At 35.5% G+C, this 22,952-nt stretch overlaps 1 protein-coding gene across 1 annotated transcript in view; it reads left to right on the forward strand.

Moving 5' to 3' along the window:
• The window catches only part of LOC121443471 (dachshund homolog 2-like), a gene marked incomplete at its 3' end in the record, with an annotated part of 382,748 nt that overhangs the window by 292,462 nt on the left and 67,334 nt on the right, over positions 1-22,952 (forward strand). Inside the window, 1 exon segment of the mRNA XM_041645221.1 lies at positions 21,536-21,671. Coding sequence (XP_041501155.1) covers positions 21,536-21,671 — 136 coding nt within the window.

A 22,952-nucleotide genomic window follows, 5' to 3' on the forward strand; every position in this document is an offset into this window, starting at 1 on the left:
TTATACCTAGTCCTCTAACAAAGAATGACCTCAGATAGTTGGATACAATAGGATTTGAACCATTTGCTTCAATTTATATAAATGTGGCCACCACAGTGTGAAAAAGTTTCCTTCCTCCCAAAAGGGAAAAGAAGTTATAGATGTGTTTTGAAGTCTTGGGCTTGTGAAAAGAATTTTTTTATTGTTCTGAATCGATTTCTTCAGTTCTATGGGCTTATTATTTTTAATCAATTTTAGCTTCACAGAATATTCCAACTATATCTCAGATAACTGACATAGTGGACACTTGCTCCATGTTGCTATTTCAATTAATCATGATGAATTCCAAAATTCCTCAGTTGCAATTAGTCTCAGTTTAATTAGTCAACAACTATATTTTATTTGTGGCAAATATATTAGGAAGTAAAAACAAACAAGATTTCAATCATTACAGAAATGTTTATTAGCTTGAACTGCATTAACCAGTGTAGATAAAAAGTTCAAAATCATCAGTTATCTTTCAAAAATGGACAATAAGTCTATTTAAGAACAAAACTGGTAGCCTAATAAGATGGCTAATTGAGTTGGATTTTTTTATGCCAAACCAGATTACCTAAATTCAGTGACTAAAACCTGCATGTTGGAAGGAGAGAACCATCTCTCTTTAGTTCTCTTCTGACCTCTATACATGTTCTGTGACACACACATGCATGTGTGCGCGCGTGCGCACACACACACACACACAGACAGACACACAAGTACCATTCAACATATTAATGAACAAATAAATGGTTAAAAAAGAAGCACATATCAACCTGTGTACTTCAGTTAGCCTTGTGATTGTTCAGAAAGGAGAGTTTGCTGATTATTATTGCCTTTGTTATTGTCAATTTGAACAGAGAGTAAACATAATTTAGTAAATAAAGACACAGTAACTTATTATTAATTATGTTGGCCGACCTTAGCTTCAGCTTGTCCCGCTAGCTCTTGTAAATGAACCTGTTTCTAGTCAGCGACATTTTGCTATGAGGATTTTTACCTTTCTTTCATTTTGTATCCCCTACTTTCCTTCTTCTTCTGTTTCTGGCTGACTGGGCCCTGGTGTCTCCCTGATATCTCTTTTACTTCCTGGCCCCAAATTCCTCCACCTTCCTGCTCTCTGCATGGGCATCCTACCTATACCTTCTTCCTCACTATTAACCACCATGTCACAGCAAGTCATATGTTCTTAGGGTGTCTGCAGTATACCACTCACTGTAAAAGTACTTGGTCCCCAAAACTGATTGAAGCTGACAGAATAGTAATTTTGGGGCACAAATTCAAATGCCTTGAAGGAAATTTGACAGATATGTAATTTAATAGCATCTCTTTCTTCATCGGGACCTATGACTGACTACCCTACTCACAAGCTTTTGTTCTAACTTATAGTGAAAGACTAGAGTTATGTACTGTGAAATGGACTGTGAATCTATTTAGAAAGATTTTCTTAAAATTTCTTACAATTCATGAAGTTCCAGCCATTGTTATACCAACAGGCACATCTTATTTGACATTATAACAGTGTATCACACAGAGTTTGCATTAGAACTATTGACAATAATTCTAGAAGAACAACATCGAAGAAATCTCTCAGTACTTTGAAAGTTAGCCAGTAGGGAGGAAGCTTGATGTCCCCATGTTCTATATCCAAAGGATAGTTTATCATGAGCAAGAGTCACTTACATACTAACTGTTATGAATTCAAAACGTAGCAGTGATAATAACCTTAATTTACTTTCCTTGACCAGTAGTGTTTTATAAATATTTATTTTAAGTGTTTTAGAATTTCATGCATATATAGTGTGTATTGATCATATCTACCTTCTATTTCTCCAATTCCTCTAAGACAACCATATTCTCTTCCAACGTCATGTCCTCTTTTTTTTTTTTTTTACATACTGAGTCTCATTAGTTCTTTGTATTTGCACGGGAGTAGGACTAGCTATTAAAGCATGGATAACCTACCACAAATGACATTCATAAAGAAAACTGGCTCTCCTTCCCCCAGTAGCCATTAGTTCCCAATATCTTTGTACCTAGGCTTTGGGCCTTCAAAAGACTCTCCTCTCCTTGATGAAATTTTGATATTCTCCATCTTATGAAGGCACCTATCACTGCTGTGAGTTCATGAGGCAACAATCTTGCAATATCCAGAAGACAACTGTTATTCAGCAACTTTTCCAACTTCTGGCACTTTCAGTCTTTCTGCCTCATATTCAATGATGTTTCATGAGTCTTTGGCGGTGATGTTTGTAAAATATGTCAAATTTTGGCCAAGCATCCCAAATACACATATTTTCTGTTCATTAACCAGTTGTGTTTAGTCTCAGTATTAACCACTATCTGCTTCAAGAAGACATGTCTCTGGTAAGGACTGGGAGCTCTACTGATTTATGGATGCAAAGGTATATGTTGAGAACACAGTCTAGTATTATATCCATCAAGCAAAATAAGAGTTATTATTAATGATGTGATTCATCCTTAGTTTAATTTCAAAGCACGGTGGCTTCTCCATGTTACTTTTCTCACCCTCATGGAATATATTATCTCAAACTCTTCAAGTTTCTGTTTCTGCTTCTACAATTAGGCCAGATGCTTTTTCAAATCTGTAACACCTTTAAGGTAAAATTTTACTTTCCATGAAATAAAAATTTTCACAGGAGGTATGGGCCAGCCTTAAGAAGGGTGACCACCATCCAATCCAATTAGATTTCAGTTGATACAAGGGGTCAGCAACTAAGGAGATATTAAACAAACACATCAACATAGTTTAATACAGCATGAAACAGCATGAGAAAGAGTCCATGACTTGTATGAATTGTTCATTAAAAGAACAATATTAGGTATAGCAGTATGAATGACAGCTCTTATCATATTAAGCTTTCTATAATCTCAAATCATTTTTTGTGAGCCATCCAGCTTCCTTATCCTGGGGTGCTGCTTTGGGCCTCTTTTAGATGCCTATGTCCAATCCTGATGGGCTTAGTGGGCCCTGTTCAAGCTGCTTGACTTGGCACAGAGCCTAGACACAATGAGCTAATTCTCTTGCCTGCTGTGACTGTCACTCTGGTGGAATCTTGGGTCTGACAGAGTGTGGAATTCTGCAGTGACTTTCACTGGAACCTCTTCCTTAGACAAAATTTCTGAGAGATTCATCTACTAAATGAACAATTTCAATATATCTTTCTAAAGTAGGAAGATGAACAAAGATTAATGGGACAAGGTTAATCCTTTAAATTTGCACTGTTTTATCATTTATACCATTTATGAACTGTTATTTACATATAAAGTCTTAAGTTAAAAAGAACAGATTTTTCTTTCGGTAATATTTCCTTTAAATCCAGCTCAGTGCAGGTCATGCCATATTTGCTTTCAAGAGCTTCAGACAAACCTTGTTGCTTGGCTTTCTATTTTCTTATCTTTTTCCTGATCGTGCCAAATTTCACAAAAGACTAAATTACTCATATTTACCAAAGCCTCACCAATAACAATAATAATAATAATGATATTTTATCATTGGGATCAAGAAAACCACTAAAACTCATAGTTCCAAGTATCCTTTTGAATTAACTTATTTCTTAACTCTTGTTTACACATACCCATGAGGCTCAGGGACCTCACGTCCAGGTCTTTTTATAATTTTAATCTATCTCCTTTGTCTTCTAGTCTCTAATTTTCAGAAAATAAAAATCAAATGTTCCTAATGACTCATATTAGCCAGTCATTCAGAGACCTTTTCCCCCTTGCATTGCCTTAGATTATGAAGCCTTTGTCTTCAGTGAGGAATGAGTATTTTCATTATTTATTTTCTTTTCTCAGATCGATTTTGTCTGCCTTTATATCCAAGTTCATGAGAGACTCTTTCATTTTCTATTTAAAAGTTCTTCTCAATTTAAACACTTCAGATGTGGAACACTCCTGGTATTACTGTGCCATTATTAAGGCACCCCTCTGTATGTTCAAACATAGGTTGCCCTTCCTTCTATTACATAGGCTATATGTGAGAAGAATTGTCCAACATTTTTACCTTTTTCTCTCTCCTTATTTACTATCCAACTCTTCCTATAAGTTTCAAGTTTTAGGACCTGAGGATTAACACGTTAGTATGCTACTCATATTACTTTTCCCCTTTATAATCTCTTCCAAATACAGTGAGTAAGTGCCAACAGGCTGTAATATTAACCCCAATTACACACATTATTATGCAGTACAGTGGCCATACAGTCAAAACTGCTGCAGTGTTTACCTGAAATTTTGTCTTACTTGTACTACTCTTAAGGACTGCAGAATATTCTCTAATTATCAGTCTGTTCATTTTCAAGGCTTCCTAATACTAATGTGTTAAACTATACTACAAAGAGGTGTATAACTCCAATCATAAAGAAGAAGGTGTTATCTAGGGGTTCCGTTGAAGACCACATGGCCCTCTAATGTGGTTAATCAAGTCAGAGAATACAGCCACCATTGCAACAAGGAAGCACATCATCCTATACCATGTGGGCAAAGGTAGACATGTTGAGATGGTCCAGGGAGACACTACCCCCTTAGAATGATCACCACCAGTTGGATACACCAACACCTATTTTTTGGGGGGGTGGCATGTAGCCATTCTTAGCAAATTTAACCTTTGGTTCTGTTAGTTTGTCTTTGGGCACTATCTGTGTTGTGTGATGTTCCTCCTCAGGTGATGCAAAAAAAAATGTTTGTTTATCTCAGATAGGGTGGTCACCCACAAAGAACCAAATAAATTATCAAATTATCTGCAAAATCTTGCTTAAGGAACCATTACATTTATTGGGTTGATTTATAGAAGTGCACTTGATGAGTTACTTATTAGGAGCATAGGTTATTTAAAGTCAGTGTTGTTACTGACATATATACCACAGCATTAGTGACAATTCAAGAAAGCTCTAACTATGAAGCCCCCTTCACAATTTATCAAACAGACAAGTTCATCAAAGAATCTGTTCTCAACAGTGTCATTACTACTTATGTATCCTTTGGAAGGAGCTTTTCTAATCTTACATTAGGAACTTCATGAGTTTTCTTTCTTTCATGAGTCTTTAAAGCCTTAATACTCCAGGATGGACTGTTTCACCTTAGGGATAATAGCTACATAAAACTTGAAAAAAAAATGAAAATAAAATAGATATAGGACCAAAACCTGACTTGAATATTTTAATACCATTTAGGAGTTTAATCATTGTACTTTGCTTGTTAAATAAGACTTAATCATAAATAGGTTTCTTACAAGACTGTATAACATAATAGCTATTTGTGTGAATATGAACTATTGTTAATGCTATTGTCAATCTTTATCATGTGACTCTCGTCAAATTAGTCAATCTCCTTGTATCTTAGTTTGCAATAAAATGAAGATGGTAACTATACCTACTTTGGAGCATTAACATAATGTTAAATGATACAAAATTTGTAAACATGCTTGAAACAATATTTGGTATATGGTGTTTAGTGTGTATTAGGTAATGTTAATTTATTATGTTTTATAAGCCATATGGTAATAGCTGTTGTAAGGTGTTTGCTTGTTGATCCTGGCTACACAGCTAGCTTTGCCCCAAAATAACCACACAGAAATTGTATTAATTAAATCACTGCTTAGCCCATTAGCTATAGTTTTTATTGGCTAACTCTTATTTTAATTTATCCCATTTCTATTAATCTGTGTATTGCCACATGGCAGTGGCTTACTGGGTAAAATTCCCAGCATCTGTCTCTGGTGGCTCCACAGTGTTTCTCTCTGCCTCTGCCTCCTTTCTCCCAGCATGCCAATTAGTTTTCCCTGCCTACCTATGCTCTGCTCTACCAATAGGACAATGCAGTTTCTTTATTCATTAAGCAATAAAAGCAACACATAGACAGAAGGACCTCCCACAACAAATAGTTATGACTAATATGATCTATAACTAGACTAGAAGAGAATAACTTCTCTTTAGAGAAGGTTCTTATGAGAGATCCCTTATTAGTAAGTATGTGGTTACAAACTGCTCATCCATTAGGCTTATTTTCTTTGATGGGTCCTTCTCTCGTACCTTGGTGGTTGCTTGTGCTTTGATTAAAAAATAAGTGGGTTCTATGTAGTTGGGAACTAGAAAAGGATACACACAATACTTTTTAAGATTTCATTATAGTTGTGTGTGTGTGTGTCTGTCTGTCTGTCTGTGTAGGTATATGCAGGCAGCTGCCTAAAAAGAGCAGAAACTGGAGTTACAGGCAGTTGTATTATATCTGATCTAGGAACTTCAACCAAAACTTGGATCTTCTAAAAAAGAAGTATATGCTTTTAATTGTTGATCCATTTCCCCAGTCCAAAGGCACACATACCAATATGAAAGTAGATCTGCACCTTTCCCAGAGAACATGGGTTAAAAACTACTAAAATTCATTATATAGATGTTTGAAAAGGTCAATCAAAAAATAAAAAAAAATTGACATCAGTGCTAATTTACCTTAAATAATCATTAAATGTTTTCATTTGTGCTATTTAGTCTTTTGTTTTGAGGTTAGGTATCTGTGTGCCATATAACAACGACTGACCTTCCATCTTTCAGAAATACGAGTTGTGAGCAACTCAAAAGTATTCGTATTAAGGTTAAGAATTTAATATTTATTAAGTTTGGGCAATTGTTTTCAGTGTAAATAATCGGCAATACATGCTTCAATTCCACAAGTGGAAAAGATAATAGTTTCAACCAAATGATTGCCATAGCTGTTCTTGTTATTTTGTCAGAAACTAGTTTGGAAATGTTGCTATGCCAAACACATAGTACATTTTATTTCTGGCTCAGATCCTTTTAGTGTCAGCTCAGCTATTAGCATTTGTAGCTAATAAGTAATGTAACCATAACATGAATTGGAAATTGTATTATGATCATTAGCTTGGCAGGTGTTATATATTACTATATGTGGCATAATTCTGAAGGCAAAAATCATGACCCATGTGTAGGTACATACCAGTTTGAGACCCTGGTGTCTTCTATATTATTTTCTGCAGTTGTCAGAAGCTTTGCAATGCCTTTGTGCCATAGTTTTCTCTGATAAATCTAAGGAATTTAAGTAGGAAGCAGTTATCTGGCTGTTTACCAATATCATCTGCTTAGCTGTGTTTCTAGTTTGGCTGAGCAGCTGGCAATTAATGAATTGATAGGAAATGGTCATAAGGCAGTGGCATTAGCATGTGAACATCTGGAATTAAAATTAGTCAACACAGGGTTTTTTGTGATTTTTTTTTACTGAAAATCACTATTCAAATCTTATTCCAAATGTTCTATAGAAAAACAAAGCTATTACTATCTTTTAGGACATGAGATGAAGATACACTGTATCCAAGAGGAGAGTTGTTTGTCTTTGTTTATTTGTTTGGGTAGGTGGCAGAGTTCCAAGTCCACAACATAATTTAGAAGGCATGCATTTTCCACTGAATATGCATTCTGCAACTTGAGCCCATTTATATGCCGTGAACAGATATTGCAGTTGATTCCCTTAATCTGTCATCCTCTTCCGGGATAAGTTGATCACACAGGAGAGGTGAGAGGGCCCTTTATCCAAGCCTCACATAAGTTACACATTTAGAGATGCAGAACATTTTAGATTTTTCATGATGGTATGTTCCAGCTACACTCCAATTCTGGCATTATTTCTGATGCACAATATTATGTTGTCTTTTCCAATTTAGAATTGATATTATCACTCCAAAACTAAGAAATGAAATCCTCTAATATCTAAAGTATGCTTCTTAGTTGTAGATTACTAAGCCACCTGCAGAGGTAAAAGATAAGAGTTATTGTTTCATAAATTATTAAATACATATACATACATACATATTCATAAGTCCAATCCTAGAATAGGGATATTCACAATTACCAATTGGCACTTTTTTTCCATTTTTACCCAATAGACTCCTATGTTATTTTCTTCTAAGTTTGTGAAAAATGATATGCTCCTTTATTAAACTTAAATAAAGGAGATAATTTATGATTGTGAGACGTATTCTGAATGTTAACATGGATTTCTGAAGATCAATACAATATACTGATTTTATTACTTTAACTATCAATTGTCTAGATATCAAATTATACCCTAGAATTAGTAGTAATCTAAGTGAGCAGAAACAATGAACATTCCTTTTATCTCCCCTTCTTTATTTTATTTAACGTGTCAAGTTTCAAGCTGTTCTGTTTCTGTAGAACGTTGATGAAAAAAAAGAGAAAGATCATAACAACCACATATAAAATATCAGGACAAATACATGAATAGAATGACTAGCATTCAGATAAAGTTCCAAACACTACTCATAAATAGTGAAATGCCATTTAATCCTTTAGAAAATCATTCGTAGATTAACATTAACTCAAACAAAATCAAAGTAAAAAGGCAAGTTATACATTACGTTATTCCATTGCATGCTTTAAACAATCAATATAATAAAGTATCAGAATAAAAATGTCAAAATGCAGTAGTCATAATTAAAAGGGAATGAATCACATGTGCACTTGCATATAATCAAATGACAGAAATATTCTGGGTATACTACCACACTCAAAGAAGTAAAAGTATGTGGAGATGAAGTACATGATCTTCATAAAATTATTGATACTTTAATGTTAACCAAGTAAATTTTACAAATTCTTCCTTTGTTAAACCCTGTAAAAACTAAATCTCCTAAGAATTTCTACTATCTGTCTGAATAATCAATATAATTGAAAATTATTTAAGATGATGTATGTCTTCTTTAACCATTTGTGGTCATCTCTAAATAAGGAAATGGTAAGTTATTTCTCATAGTGGTGCTTTCGTTGTTTATTTCTAACCATTGGACTATATAAATACTTGTTAGAATTGGAATTATGTTTAAAGATAATTTTACTAATTATTGGAAAAATAAGGATTTAATTATGTGTTCGTATGCTGATTTCAGAAATTCTCCTTTGCTATTTTGAATCTGGACAGTTCTGCAGTGCTTTTCAGCAGCTACAGCTGGTTTTGATGGGATGTGAATGAAACACAAAAAGAGGAATAGGGTTGTAAAAGTCATAAATGACACATAAAATGAAGTCATCAATGAGTAAAAATGATTGGGTTTTAGAATTACAATTTCTTTTTAAATATCCTTATTGATTTTTTGCAAGTAATGTTAACCTTGTATTTGGCAAATGGTAAGGGCATTATCACTTGCATTCTCATTTTTAATATAACAGATTAACTTGCTGTGAAATTTTAACTAGACTGAGACACAACAGTAGCCACCTAATGAACCAGAGCACATTGCAGTTAAGAATCTAAATAGATGCATACTGATTATAGGGCTGAAAAATGGTTGTGTTTACTTGCAAAGAAGAAATTGTTCATAGAGCTATCATTATTTGGGGGGGAAATTAACCTTCTAGTTCCATAAAGATTTTTTGAAACACTCCTAACTGTAAAATGATATATGAACTGGACTTCTCTAAAGTGATTTGCAATAAAAAAAAATCTGACTTTCAGAATGCTTTAGAAAATTTCTTACTATTCCTTTGTAACTTTTATTAAATTTTTTAAACAAATTCATATATTTGGATATTGCATTTTGATTAATCTCAGACTATCCCTTTTTATTTACCTCTCATGTTGACTAGTTCCTTCTTCCCTTATCATCCCTTTCACATATTTGTATATTTTTGCTGTTTGTGAGTCTTTGAACTTACCCAATATCAATATGGGTATTACTATAGAGTAAAGCCTGGTAGGACATGTTGAACTAGTGAGTACATTGGCCAGTCAGGCATGGACACTAATTAGCAAGGCAATACTTTTGTAGCAGAGTCTATCATGATGATAATGGAGATAGTGACATTCTTTAGTAAAAGAAAATACAACTACACGTCACAAACCTTTGCCTGTTAAAACTTTCTACTTAGCACAGATACAAATGATCATGAGAGATATTAGAGTACATACAAGGCAAAAGGTTAAATGAAAGTTTCATAGTATGATACAGCTTCTGTGATGTCAGTATCCATTATGGGTTGGTACATTGCAATGATGCAACTGTTTGAGGGTCACCCATACTTCTGTAAATAACCCCATTCCAACTATCTGTAAGAAAACCCAGTAATCTCATTGGTTCACTACACTGGACTTTGGAGGAATTTCCCTTTGTTTTGTCACCTGTTCCCTATCTGCAGAGAATAGATGTTTGTATAATACTGGGAAAAGTTAAAATAACAAATTGCACCCAATGTAGATTATTACGTAAGGAAATATGAACTTGGAAGGTGTGGTTTGTGCCCCTTGCCTGGAGGCTGTATTGTGTGGGGGTGATGTAATTCATGTGGGCAATCATCCTCTTACGATATATGGTAATGCACCTTCTTGCTACAGTGGGAGTTTTGCTCTGGGCACAGAGACAGCTGAGCTTGTACCATCATGAGATGGAGTATCCCCACGAAACCATCTTCTTCCATGTGGTATGGGGTGGTATGTCTATTTGATGAATGGCCTCTACAATATCAATGTGAGGATATCCTGAAAATACTTGAAGAATTAGAAAATGAATCATCGAAATCCTTGAGTATAGCTCAAATGAGAAGAGATTGTTTGCAAGTCTTAACAGAAGTTGCAAAGTTACTGTTATACATATCATGTCTTCCAATATTGAGTCATTTATTGCAGAAGTATTACAAAGTAGCAGGCGGGTGCAGGATGAAACTAGCATCCTCCACTTATTCTCTGATTTGGACGGTAAATTGGATAACAGAATAAGATGGAGGTTCTGGCTTGCCATTTCTTACACCTGGTGATTCTAAAGAGAAAGGGAGTTCAAATTAGCTCTGTGATAATTAGGCCCTGCTGAGCTAGCTCCCTAAATATGGAAACTATTTGAAGAGTCAGAGAGTGAAAAGAAAGTAGAAGAGAAGAAAGACTCCAAGTGAGACCTTTGATACAAAGGAAAGAGTTGGCTCAGTGTATGGGAAGATGCCTTGATAATGCACAGATAGGAGATACAATTGATACAAGTGATGGCTGAAATACTTTTGTGCTGTATCATTTTTTCCTAGCATTTTCATTTAGAATTCCCTTAGTTGTTTACACCTGACATGAACTGATACTTGGAATACATGATGATGAGCCATTAGAGATTCTGCCCACTCTCCGTTAAAATTTTCCTTCTGTGAGAAATATATTCTTTTTTTAATTTTTAATTAAGAAAAAGAAAAAAAACGTTTCCGCCTCCTCCCAGCCTCCCATTTCCCTCCCCCTCCTCCCACCCTTCTCCCCCTCCCCCCACTCCCCTCCCCCTCCTTCTCCAGCCCAAAGAGCAGTCAGGGTTTCCTGCCCTTAAGCTTTGAATATCTTACAGATTTTGGAAATCACCTAAAAATTATAAAAACAAACAATTTTAAAAAATATATCCTGTGGGATGAACGGCACTCCACAAAACCATATTTATATACATATCATAATGAAAAGTTAACATAGCAAACATATGTAACACGAGGGTCTGCTTGTTTGGGTTTCTGTCCTGCCCAGTTCTCACAGCTGTTTGCCCCAAAGAAATCACACAGAGAGTCTACATAAGTTATAAACTGATTGGCCCATTAGCTCAGGCTTCTTATGAACTCTTATAACTTATATTCACCCATTATTCTTATCTATGTGAGCCACATGGCTCAGTACCTTTTACAATGGGGCAGGTCACATCCTGCTTCTTTGGTGTCTGGACAGGACTGGGGAGGAATGGACTTCCTCCTTCCCAGAATTCTCCTGTTCCCATTACCCCACCTCTACTTCCTGTCTGGTTGTCCCATCTATACTTCCTGCCTGGCTACTTGGCCAATCAGCATTTATTTAAAACTTAATTGACAGAAAACAGAATTGTCTCGCACCACTTTTCCTCACACACGCACACCTTTGGTTTAAACAAAGGAAAATATCCATAGTCCATTTATTGGGAATGTGGGCATAGTATTCCAGGCTACTTTCTGCTGGTTGGAAGTGCTGATAATCTTATGGGGTCCTAAAGAAAATTTAGAAGTATGATCAAGTCCTGACTGGAATATACTGTGAGTCTCGATCATCTCAGGCAGCAGTCTTGAATCTGTTCTGGATGTAGAATTCAGACATCATGGCTCTATTCTTTTCTGTCTAGAATTACTTCCAAAGCTCTCTCAGGTTTTATGTGGATGCAGTTATCCACTCGTTGGTGACATTTGTAACATGAGGGCCTGCTTGTTGGGGTTTCTGTCGTGCCCAGTTCCCACAGCTGTTTGTCTCAAAGAAATCACACAGAGAGTCTACATAAGTTATAAATTGATTGGCCCATTAACTCTGGCTTTTTATGAACTCGTATAATTTATATTAACCCATTATTCTTATCTATGTTAGCCACAAGACTCAGTACCTTTTTCAACAGGGCAGGTCACATCCTGCTTCTTTGGTATCTGGACCAGACTTGAGAGGAATGGGTTTCCTCCTTCCCAGAATTCTCCTGTTCCCATTTCCCCACCTCTACTCCCTGTCTTGTTGTCCTGCCTATACTTCCTGCCTGGCTACTGACCAATCAGCATTTATTTAAAACATAATAGACAGAATACAGAATTGTTCCACAACAAACATAAATAGTGAAAGTCTAAAATTTGTTTTCCTTATATGTTAACAAATATTTATAATTATAACCATGCAAGGATATTTGTAGTTGTTCATGAGATATTTTCTATAAGTAAGACCTATCAATAAAAGTTCATAATGCCAAAACAAAAAACCTTGACAAAATTATATCCTTCCAATAAACATTAGGGAAAAAAAACATAAACTATTGTTGGCAAGTTTTATTTCTCTTGTTATTGTTATATCCTAACATTTCAGATATTATTATCAATATTCAAATCTAGTTAGTGGGATGGCTTATACTTCCCTCTGTATTTTACTAATTGAATTTTTTGTTTGACATCTTCATACATATGTAAAAAAAACACCCTAATCACTCACATCCACTATCCTTCTCCTCACTCCTTACCAATCACTTTACCAAATTCATTTCTCTTTTGTTTGTTTTGTGGCTTCACTAAATTTATACAAAGTACTCTGTATGACTTTGGGTTTGGAACTTTCTATTAGAGCTGGGCACAGTGGTTCACCAAAGCGTATACAGTTAAAGATAATGACTCCTCTTTCAGGATTGCCCAGTAAACAATAGTTACCACGGCAGGATATTGTACCATGATCATTCTGCCAGATTCATGACTGATTGTTTACAGCACCAGTCTTCTGCTGCACCAGTGAAGGCAGCTGCAAGCTTCTGTGAGTTTGTGTTGGCAATGGCTGTAACATACACAAAGATGACATTTCACAGATCTTCTTGTGTTCTGATTCTTATGTTCTCTCTACCCCCTGTTCATTGTTGATCTCTGAGCCTGTGAGGTTTGTATACATACAGATCAATGAAACTAGATCCTTGTCTTTTATCCTGCACAACACTCAATTTCAAATATATCAAGAACTTTAACATAATAATTGATACTGTGAACCTCCTAGAGAATAATTAGGGAGAATACTTCAAAATAGAGGCCTAGAAAAAGAACTTTGTGAATTGGACTCCGGCAGGACACAAGATAAACAATCAATATATGGCATTTCACAGATCTAAAAATCTGTACAGGAAAGAAAACTTTCAAACAATTAAAGAGAAAGCACCTAAAATGGAAAAGAAACTTTGACAACTGTTTATAAATCAAGTGGAAGACTTATTATCAAATGCTAATTTTAAATATATTGTATAAGCGGAGCCTGGTCTTTCATTCCCAGCCACCCAGACCTGAATAATCGCACAGAACATATATTAATTACAACACTGTTAGGCATTTAGCTCAGGCTTCTTAGTGGCTTGCTTTTATATCCTAAAATAACCCATTTCTATTATTCTGTGTATCACCATGAGACTGTGGTTTACCAGGTAAAGTTCTGATGACTGTCTCCTTTGGCAGCTGCATGGCATAGCTCTGACTCTGCCTACATTTTCTCTATATCTTTGTTTTGGTTTTCTGCCTGACTCTAGTAAGCCATTGGGCAAAACAGCTTCTTTAATAACCAATGGTAATAAAACATATTTGTAGCGTACAGAGGGGAATCCCACATCATTTCCCCTTTTCTGTCTAAATAAAAAGGAAGGTTTTAATTTTAACATAGTAAAATTAAATATAACAAGACAGGTATCATGTAAGAATTAGTTATAATATTTCTATCTACTTTATCTTTTATCATATCTATGAAAAATATAATTATAAATAACTATTCTTCAACTCCATCAAAGACACCAGAAGGATATGTTACCTATGTTAACAGGAAGTACATTGTATGCAACTTCCAAATCTATAGAATTGATAGAGACATCTTGCTGTCTGGACAGTCACCCAAATTTCTTCTATAACATTGGGGCAGCCTAAAGGCCCATAATATCCAGCAGACTTTTCCATGGAATAGGAACTTTAAGACAAGTCCGTTTATATTGGCAGTTTGTCAGTCACTATTATCTGTATCCTGCAGAATGTCTGGCAGACTTTTTCCTGAAACAGGAACCCTGAAAGACTGTCTCACCTTTAGGCAAGTTCTGCGGTCATTTTTTTCTGTGAATTCTGGATGTCCAGGTCATATGGCATACCATTAAGCACTCCAGGCAATAACAGTTTCTTGCTCAAATAACTAGCCTTATAACATTGAAGGGAAATTCCATAATGAGTTTCTTCAGTGCCCATCAACCTCTCTGAAGTAATTTCTGTGCCCAGAAGCAGACAAGTCTCATTGTTGAGAAGTCTAACTTCTTAAAACATTTTATATGCCATATTCTGTAGGTCTTTGGAGTGCTGAAGTCTGTCTAACTGAAATATATCTCTATATCTAGAGAACCTAACTAATATGACTACATTATAGATGACTATTAATCTGTAATTTTAATTATTCATTACATTTTTAAATGAGTTGCACAATCATAATACCTTAAACAAGAGCAGAAATACATATACATAGTGTAACAAAATCAACCATAAATTTGTATTAGTAGACCAAGATCTATACCAATGCAAAGTATTCATCTCTATAGCATATTACCCTTCAAGTGAAAACAAATGTTTATAAACAATATTTGGGAATTTGGGTATAATTTTCTCCATGATGCTTCCTAATTTTTATTGGGTGAAGTATTTTGGGGGCTTGTGGAATCCTTTCAGGGTGTCTCGGTTCATCAAGCCACATTAGCCTCAAAGGAATCTCCAGATTCTCATCTTCTATGGAAACAAAAGCAGATTCTTATTTACAAAGCACTATATCCTTAGACCTAAATTTTGAAGTCAAGATACCTTTAAAATATATGTTGGTTTAACTTAGCAGTCCCCACAATCAAATGTCTCTCTGCAGTCAAAAACTTTAAAGAACACACAATAGTGTATACAATCCAGACTCAATGTGTATTTTTCATCTTTATGTGGCTTTTATATTATTACTGTTTCTCCTTTAATCTATGTCTATTTGTATACTTTATATTACTTTTACTGTCTCGTTAAAGACTTCATTTTATTTTTTAACTGTCTATAATTTTTTTTCTTCTTTCTCTCAAGCCTATGTACATTTATCAAACACTGTGACCCATTCAGAGATCTTTTTTTTTATCTGAATCTGTCTTTATTGTATATCTGTAATCATTTTCTGACAAGGAACACTAATTTTTTTTAAAGTGTCAAGTGGGCATGGTTAGGACCAATGTTTGTTCTGCCCTGACCAACATGGTAGAGGCATGTTTACCACCTCTGTGAGCTGTGTACATTGTCCCAGCTCCAGGGACTCAGCAGGCCTATGTCATGCATTAAGCAGTTTGCAACATATTGCTCACAGACCCCATTTAAATGCAGGACCTCCTGAAAGAGACAGTTTGTTTTTCCAGCATGAACCAGAATGTCAGATCTTAAAAGAAGTCATGCAATTTTTTGCCGTTACCGCTGAGTCATAAAGACTTCTCTTAAAGGAGCCATGCTTCTACTTGCTGCCAGCAGAGTCTATCTGAAAAATTGTGACTACCAAGAAGCTGTACTTAACTCTGTTCTTTTATGTCTAGAATTCCTTCCCAAACTCTCTCAGTTTTTATGTGGATGTAGTTTCCCTTCATTGGCATGCCATTTTATAGGTGGAGACTGATTGTTTATTTCCCCGGCCACTTGGGCACAAATAATCAAACAGAAGCTATATAAATTGTAACACTGCTTGGCATATAAACTCAGGATTCTTATTGTCTCTTATATCTTAAAATAACCCATTTCTATTATTCTGTGTATCACCACAAGGCTGTGGATTACTGGGTAAAGTTCCTGTGACTGTCTTCTTGGGCAGCTCCATGGCGTAGCTCTAATTCTGCCTACTTTCTATATCTCTGTTCAGTTTTTCTGCCTCACTTTACTCTACTAAGTGATTAGATGAAACAGCTTCTTTAATAACTCATGGTAATAAAATGTATTCATAGCATACAGAGGGGACTCTCACATCCATATTGAGCCTTATTATCCCTCATATAGCATTATGTATTTTCTCACTACAGTATTTGTGTGGATGCTTCTCCAGTGTTCTTTTATTCGTGATGTTGTAATTTTTTACAAAGCATTGAAGAAGTTTAATATCATTCATTGTCAGTGGATTATCCTGTTTTTCCATAAATCAACAATATTAACCATTAAAATCAGTCCACTAGTATTATAGTAGGATAATAATGGTGTGTTTGTGTGTATGTTTCCTTACATAGCAACACACTGATGTTGCTTCTTCAGTTATAATTTTCACAGCAGCTGCTTTTGTCTATTCACTTCGAAGTCCATTGAAAATAGATATAATTAAATTATATACGCTTATGCAAATTTTCAATATTAGAGATAAAAGACAATAAATTATTTGTATTTTCAGTGCATATTCTGTCCTAAGACTATTAATATTATAATACAATAAAGTCAAAATTTTGGTCTCACATATTGAGTTACTATTATTTTAATATTTTATTTATTTTTATTTTTGTGTATTTATGTTTTTTCCTGTATGAATGTCTGTATTTAATGTCTATGCCTGGTGTCAATGGAGGCCCAAAGAGATTGTTGGACTCCCTGTGACTGGAGTTATAAACAGTTGTGACCCATAATGTGGGTGCTGGATTCATTCCACATCCTCTGGAGGAACAGCCTGTACTCTTAATTACTAAGACATCTTTCAGTCCTCACCTACAAAATTGTCTTCATTAATGGATGTGTGCACAAGTGTGTGTTCATACATAACTACTATGTGGAAAACATGTATTACCAAATATGACAAGCAAGATTGAATTTTTGTCTTATGAACTTCCAGTCTCTCCTATGCTGTAAGAATTTGTGGTCTAAAAGCTCTATAGCTCTTCTAAGTTTCCCCATATATCCCTCTAAACTATGGAAATGTTTTTCTTTGGTAAATGTTTCTATCTGTTTTGCTCTATACATTTCTTTGGATTGTGCCTAAGTTTTACTGGTAAAGCTATAGATTTGGCTGTATATTATACATTTTAGAATCTTGTTTTAAGACTTACAAACTAGAGAAATGTATTGAAAATGTACTATTTACAATATTTTTAGTGCAAATAATTTAGGTGGTAAACTAAGTATATACAACTCATTTCAGTAAAATTAATTAATTTTACCTAAATGCTAAGTAATAATTAAAATGCAATTTTATTTCTTTTTAATTTTTATTTATTATAAATTTCCACCTCCTCCCATCCTCCCATTTCCCTCCCCCTCTCCCTACTTCCCCTCCCCCTCGCTCTCCAGTCCTCAGAGAAGTCAGGGTGCCCTGCCCTGTGGAAAATCCAAGCCCCCCCCCTCCATCCAGGTCTAGCAAGGTATGCATTCAAACAGACTAGGCTCCTAAAAAGCTAGTACATGCAGTAGAATCAAAATCCAGTGTCATTATCATTGGCTTCTCCGTCAGCCCTCATTGTTGACCACATTCAGAGAGTCCGATTTGATCACATGCTCATTCAGTCCCATTCCAGCTGGCCTTGATGAGCTCCCATTAGATCAGCCCCACTGTCTCCATGGGTGGGTGCACCCCTTGCAGTCCTGACTTCCTTGCTCATGTTCTCCCATTTTCTGCTCTTCATCTGGGCCTTGGGAGCTCAGTCCAATGCTCTAATGTTTGTCTCTGTCTCTATCTCCATCCACTGCCAGATGAAGGTTCTTTATCAATGGCTTCTCTATCAGCCCTCCCATTTCAGCCATGATAAGCCTAACATAATAGTCTCAGTCATATCTGCAATTTCCCTTTGACTATGTAATATAATATATAATATTTAATCAGGTTCCTGGCAATTGAGAAATAACATAGACATCTTTGAAAGGAAAGTGGCATTATTCTGCCTGCTGAAATGACAGATATTGTAAAATATTAACTACTACTAATATAGTAATAACTTATAATGGCCATTTCATTATCTTAATTTAAAAAAGTTTTTCTTCAGGGGTTTATAAATTTTGGGGATGTCATGCAAAATCAATATGAAAATAAACAAGCACAAACTTGATAATCTATTTCTTAACATTATGAAGATTTGAATCTTGGTGATGTAATTATATAAAATTATAGTATGTAGTGTAAGGAATTTATTATGGATGAAGTAAGTACTTTATATGACATTTAATGTATCTACATGTATATTGGTGAATCATATTTATTCTATATGTGCATAAAGAGTGCAATTTAGTTTTTGTATTATTCATATTAACTTAGTGTTCAGATTGAACTGAAAATATAAAATTCATAAACATTAAATAGCCTCAGTGTTTTATAAAATTTTATAATAATGAATCCTACACGTCATACCAGATACCATTAGAGCTTATAAAAGATTTGGTTTTTATTAAGATTTTTTTATTTAAAACATGAAAAGCTAAGCAATACTAAAGAATTGACATTAGTGGACAGTTTTGTCAGTTTATAAAACACAGTATTGCAGTTTGTGATTGTTAAAATATTTTGTTGATAGAAATCAACATACGTCAGCTCTAAATTCTGATACCATGAAGCCCATAGTTTCCAAATATTCCCACATTCAGACCAGCTACGCATGTTGTATCAGGTGCAGCATGTAGCACTTTTTCCAGAGTTCTTAGGGATATGTACTTGTAATTGATACTTAATTGGAAATAATGTTACTCTTCAGACCTTGGCATGAATCTTTATCAGTATAGACATTTGTGATAAAAATAACTATCACACCACACCATATTTACAATTATTTATGACTTCTCTCTCTCTCCCCACCTGTACATGTACTCCTTTTGATACCAAATGTTTACATTTCATTGAATGTGTTTCTCAACTGCTTTTTTCTTTTCTAATTTTTCTTAGTCAGAATCTCTCATTGAAATTAGAATTCACTGATCAGTGACCTCCGGTCTCTGTCCTTGGTATTCTTGGCATGATTCATATTGACATGCCAGATTCTTTTATATGGAGTTTTATATTTGATCTCAGGTCCTTAGTCACAATTTGACCCACTGAGGTATTTCTCTATGTTCCTATTTATACAATTTTAAGGATGAAAACTGGACCTAAATTCCTTAGATCCACTCACCACCTTCTTTTTTTTTCTTTTTCTTTTTTTTAAATTTATTTTTTTAATTAGAAATATCTGCCTCCTCCCCGCCTCAGCCTCCCATTTCCCTCCCCCTCCCCTGCTATTCTGCCCTCCCTCTCCAGTCCCAAGAGCAGTCGGGGTTCCCTGCCCTGTGGGAAGTCCAAGGTCCTCCCCCTCCATCCAGGTCTAGGAGGGTGAGCACCCAAACAGCCAGTACACGCAGTAGGATCAAAACCCAGTGCCATTGTTCTTGGCTTCTCAGCAGCCCTCATTGTCCACCATGTTCAGAGAGTCTGGTTTTATCCCATGCTTTTTTAGACCCAGTCCAGCTGACCTTGGTGAGTTCCCAATAGATCAGCCCCACTGTCTCAGTGTGTGGGTGCACCCCTTGCGGTCCTGACTTCATTGCTCATGTTCTCCCTCCTTCTGCTCCTCGTTTGGACCATGGAAGCACAGTCTAGTTCTCCAGTGTATGTGTCTATCTCCTTCCATCGCAAGATGAAGTCTCTATGATGATATGTAAGATATTCATCAGTATGACTACAGCGTAAGGCCATTTCAGGCTCCCTCTCCTCAACTGCCCAAGGAACTAGCTGGGGACATCTCCCTGGACACCTGGGAACCCCTCTAGGGTCAAGTCTCTTGCCAACTCTAAAATTGGCTCCCTTAATTAAGATATATACTTCCCTGCTCCCATATCTACCCTTCCTTTATCCCAATCATCCCATTCCCCCAAGTTCTTCCCATGTTCCCCTTTTCACTTTTCTCTCCCCATATCACCTTTCCCCCATCCCACCCCACCCCCAATTCCCAGTTTTTGCCCTGCAATCTTGTCTACTTACAATATCCAGGAGGATAACTATATGTTCTTCTTTGGGTTCACCTTCTTTTTTAGCTTCTCTAGGATCACGAATTATAGGCTCAACGTCCTTTATGGCTAGAAACCAATTATGAGTGAGTACATCCCATGTTCATCTTTTTGGGTCTGGCTTACCTCACTGAGAAGTTTCTGTAAAGCAAAGGACACTGTCACTTAGACAAAAAGGCAACCCACTGACTGGGAGAAGATCTTCACCAACCCCGCAACAAAGGTCTGATCTCCAAAATATATAAAGAACTCAAGAAACTAGACTTTAAAATGCTAATCAACCAATTACAAAATGGGGCAGAGAATTCTCAACAGAAGAAGTTCAAATGGCCAAAGACACTTAAGGTCATGCTCAACTTCCTTAGCAATCAGGGAAATGCAAATCAAAACAACTTTGAGATACCATCTTACACCTGTCAGAATGGCTAAAATAAAAAACACCAATGATAGCCTTTGCTGGAGAGGTTGTGGAGGAAGGGGTACACTCATCCATTGCTGGTGGGAATGCAATCTTGTGCAACCACTTTGGAAATCAGTGTGGCGATGTCTCGGGAAATTCGGGATCAACCTACCCCAGGATCCAGCAATACCACTCTTGGGAATATACCCAAGAGAGGCCCTATCATACAACAAAAGCATTTGTTCAACTACGTTCATAGCAACATTGTTTGTAATAGCCAGAACCTGGAAACAGCCTAGATGCCCTTCAATGGAAGAGTGGATGAAGAAAGTGTGGAATATATACATATTAGAGTACTACTAAGCGGTAAAAAACAATGACATCTTGAATTTTGCATACAAATGGATGGAAATAGAAAACACCACCTTCTATTATTTAATTCTAATTACATGACATTAATATCTCAAAAATATGTTTTAACTATTTAAGTCCGTTCCTTGTTCTGTGTACACTTCCAGGATAAGTGAGAGATGAATATTTCCAATGATATTGCCAAAACCATCTGGATAATATCAGTGAATATGTGAACTGAATTATTTTGTGTTTCATTTTGTATCAGGAGCGGATCCCAGAAAGTCCTTCTCCTGCTCCCTCTCTGGAAGAGAATCATTGCCCCGGGAGTCAGACTTCCTCCCACCCAAGCAGCAGTGTGTCCAGCTCTCCATCCCAGATGGATCATCATTCAGAGAGAATGGGTGAGTGTTTGGCCTGAAACAAGCAATTGGGAGACAGTGTTTCAGGCAATTTCATACACCACAACTCTGACAAGAGGAAGATCCTGGAGGAACTGGCACTTCTTTCATATAAATGGCTTTTGAAGTAATACAGGAAATAGTGGAACATATCAGAATATGTTTTCCCTGAAAGCCCTTCCTTTATTGTGACCCTCAATTTCATGGGACTGATAAATACCATGAGATTTTTTGATACAATATAAATCTCAGATGAATATGTTGATATGTACCATCTTCTACAGTTATAACATGCACAGCATCTCTGTGATATTTGAGATAAGATATGCTTCAGACAGTCATTTAAAAATAACTAAAAAGAAAATCAATATACACTATGCCATAATGTTGAAAAATAGTTTTCCTCTACATTTTTGATTCTTAAGTTTTAGATTTTATAGATTAATTGGGATAGGGACTATGTGACACTTGAATTTGTCCACAGGACTTTTATAGTAGCTATCTTTAAATTTGTTTTGGTAGACCATTTAAACATTATTTGTTATTTTGCCTATAATATGGAAATATTTAATTCCTTGCCTGTTGCACCGAATTATTGTGAGATCATATAACATTGACTCTGTGGGAAAAAACATCACTTTATAAAGTAAAAGGACTGAGAAATATATAAGGTGATACATATGTTTTTGCTTTTTTACTTTGCTTAATATTTTATCTCTGTGATTTTACTTATCTATACAAATTTTTATTGTTAGGAGCAATCAGCTATAATAAATTCTCTGTTTAAATAATTATGGATTGTTTTTGTTTGATAAAATGGACATAACTCTTTAATTCTACACAATTCAGTATCCAATGTATATATTTCCTTGAAGGAAAATGATTTCTGCTTTTTTGTCAACAGCCTGTCTTTGGTAATGTTTTATGTCCTCTAGATTACTACAACTCATAGTAGTACTTATTTTAGGATCTCCCAAAACACTAAAATTTGAAGGAGGAAAGGAATTTCAGAGATTAGGATATGTGTTCCATTCTAGATTTGTGCTATGAAAGGATAATGATCATTTCTCCTTGATGAAACTTCATCCAAATCTATGTGTTTCAGTGTTATATATTGTCTTTCTTTCTAGTTCAATAGTTAGCTCAGTGAGTCTTAAAGAAAGATCTATATTATAAGCACTTGTGGACTTTTTTCAGTACACTATGAATTTAATTCACTTGATCTTGAACATAGCTTGAGAAGAAACATGTTTTTATTTTCAGTATCTCCTTGGGAGATTCTAA

Source organism: Microtus oregoni, unplaced genomic scaffold, assembly GCF_018167655.1.
Source record: "Microtus oregoni isolate MIOR12 unplaced genomic scaffold, Mior012 000107F_ref0000227, whole genome shotgun sequence".
Taxonomy (NCBI): Eukaryota; Metazoa; Chordata; class Mammalia; order Rodentia; family Cricetidae; genus Microtus; species Microtus oregoni.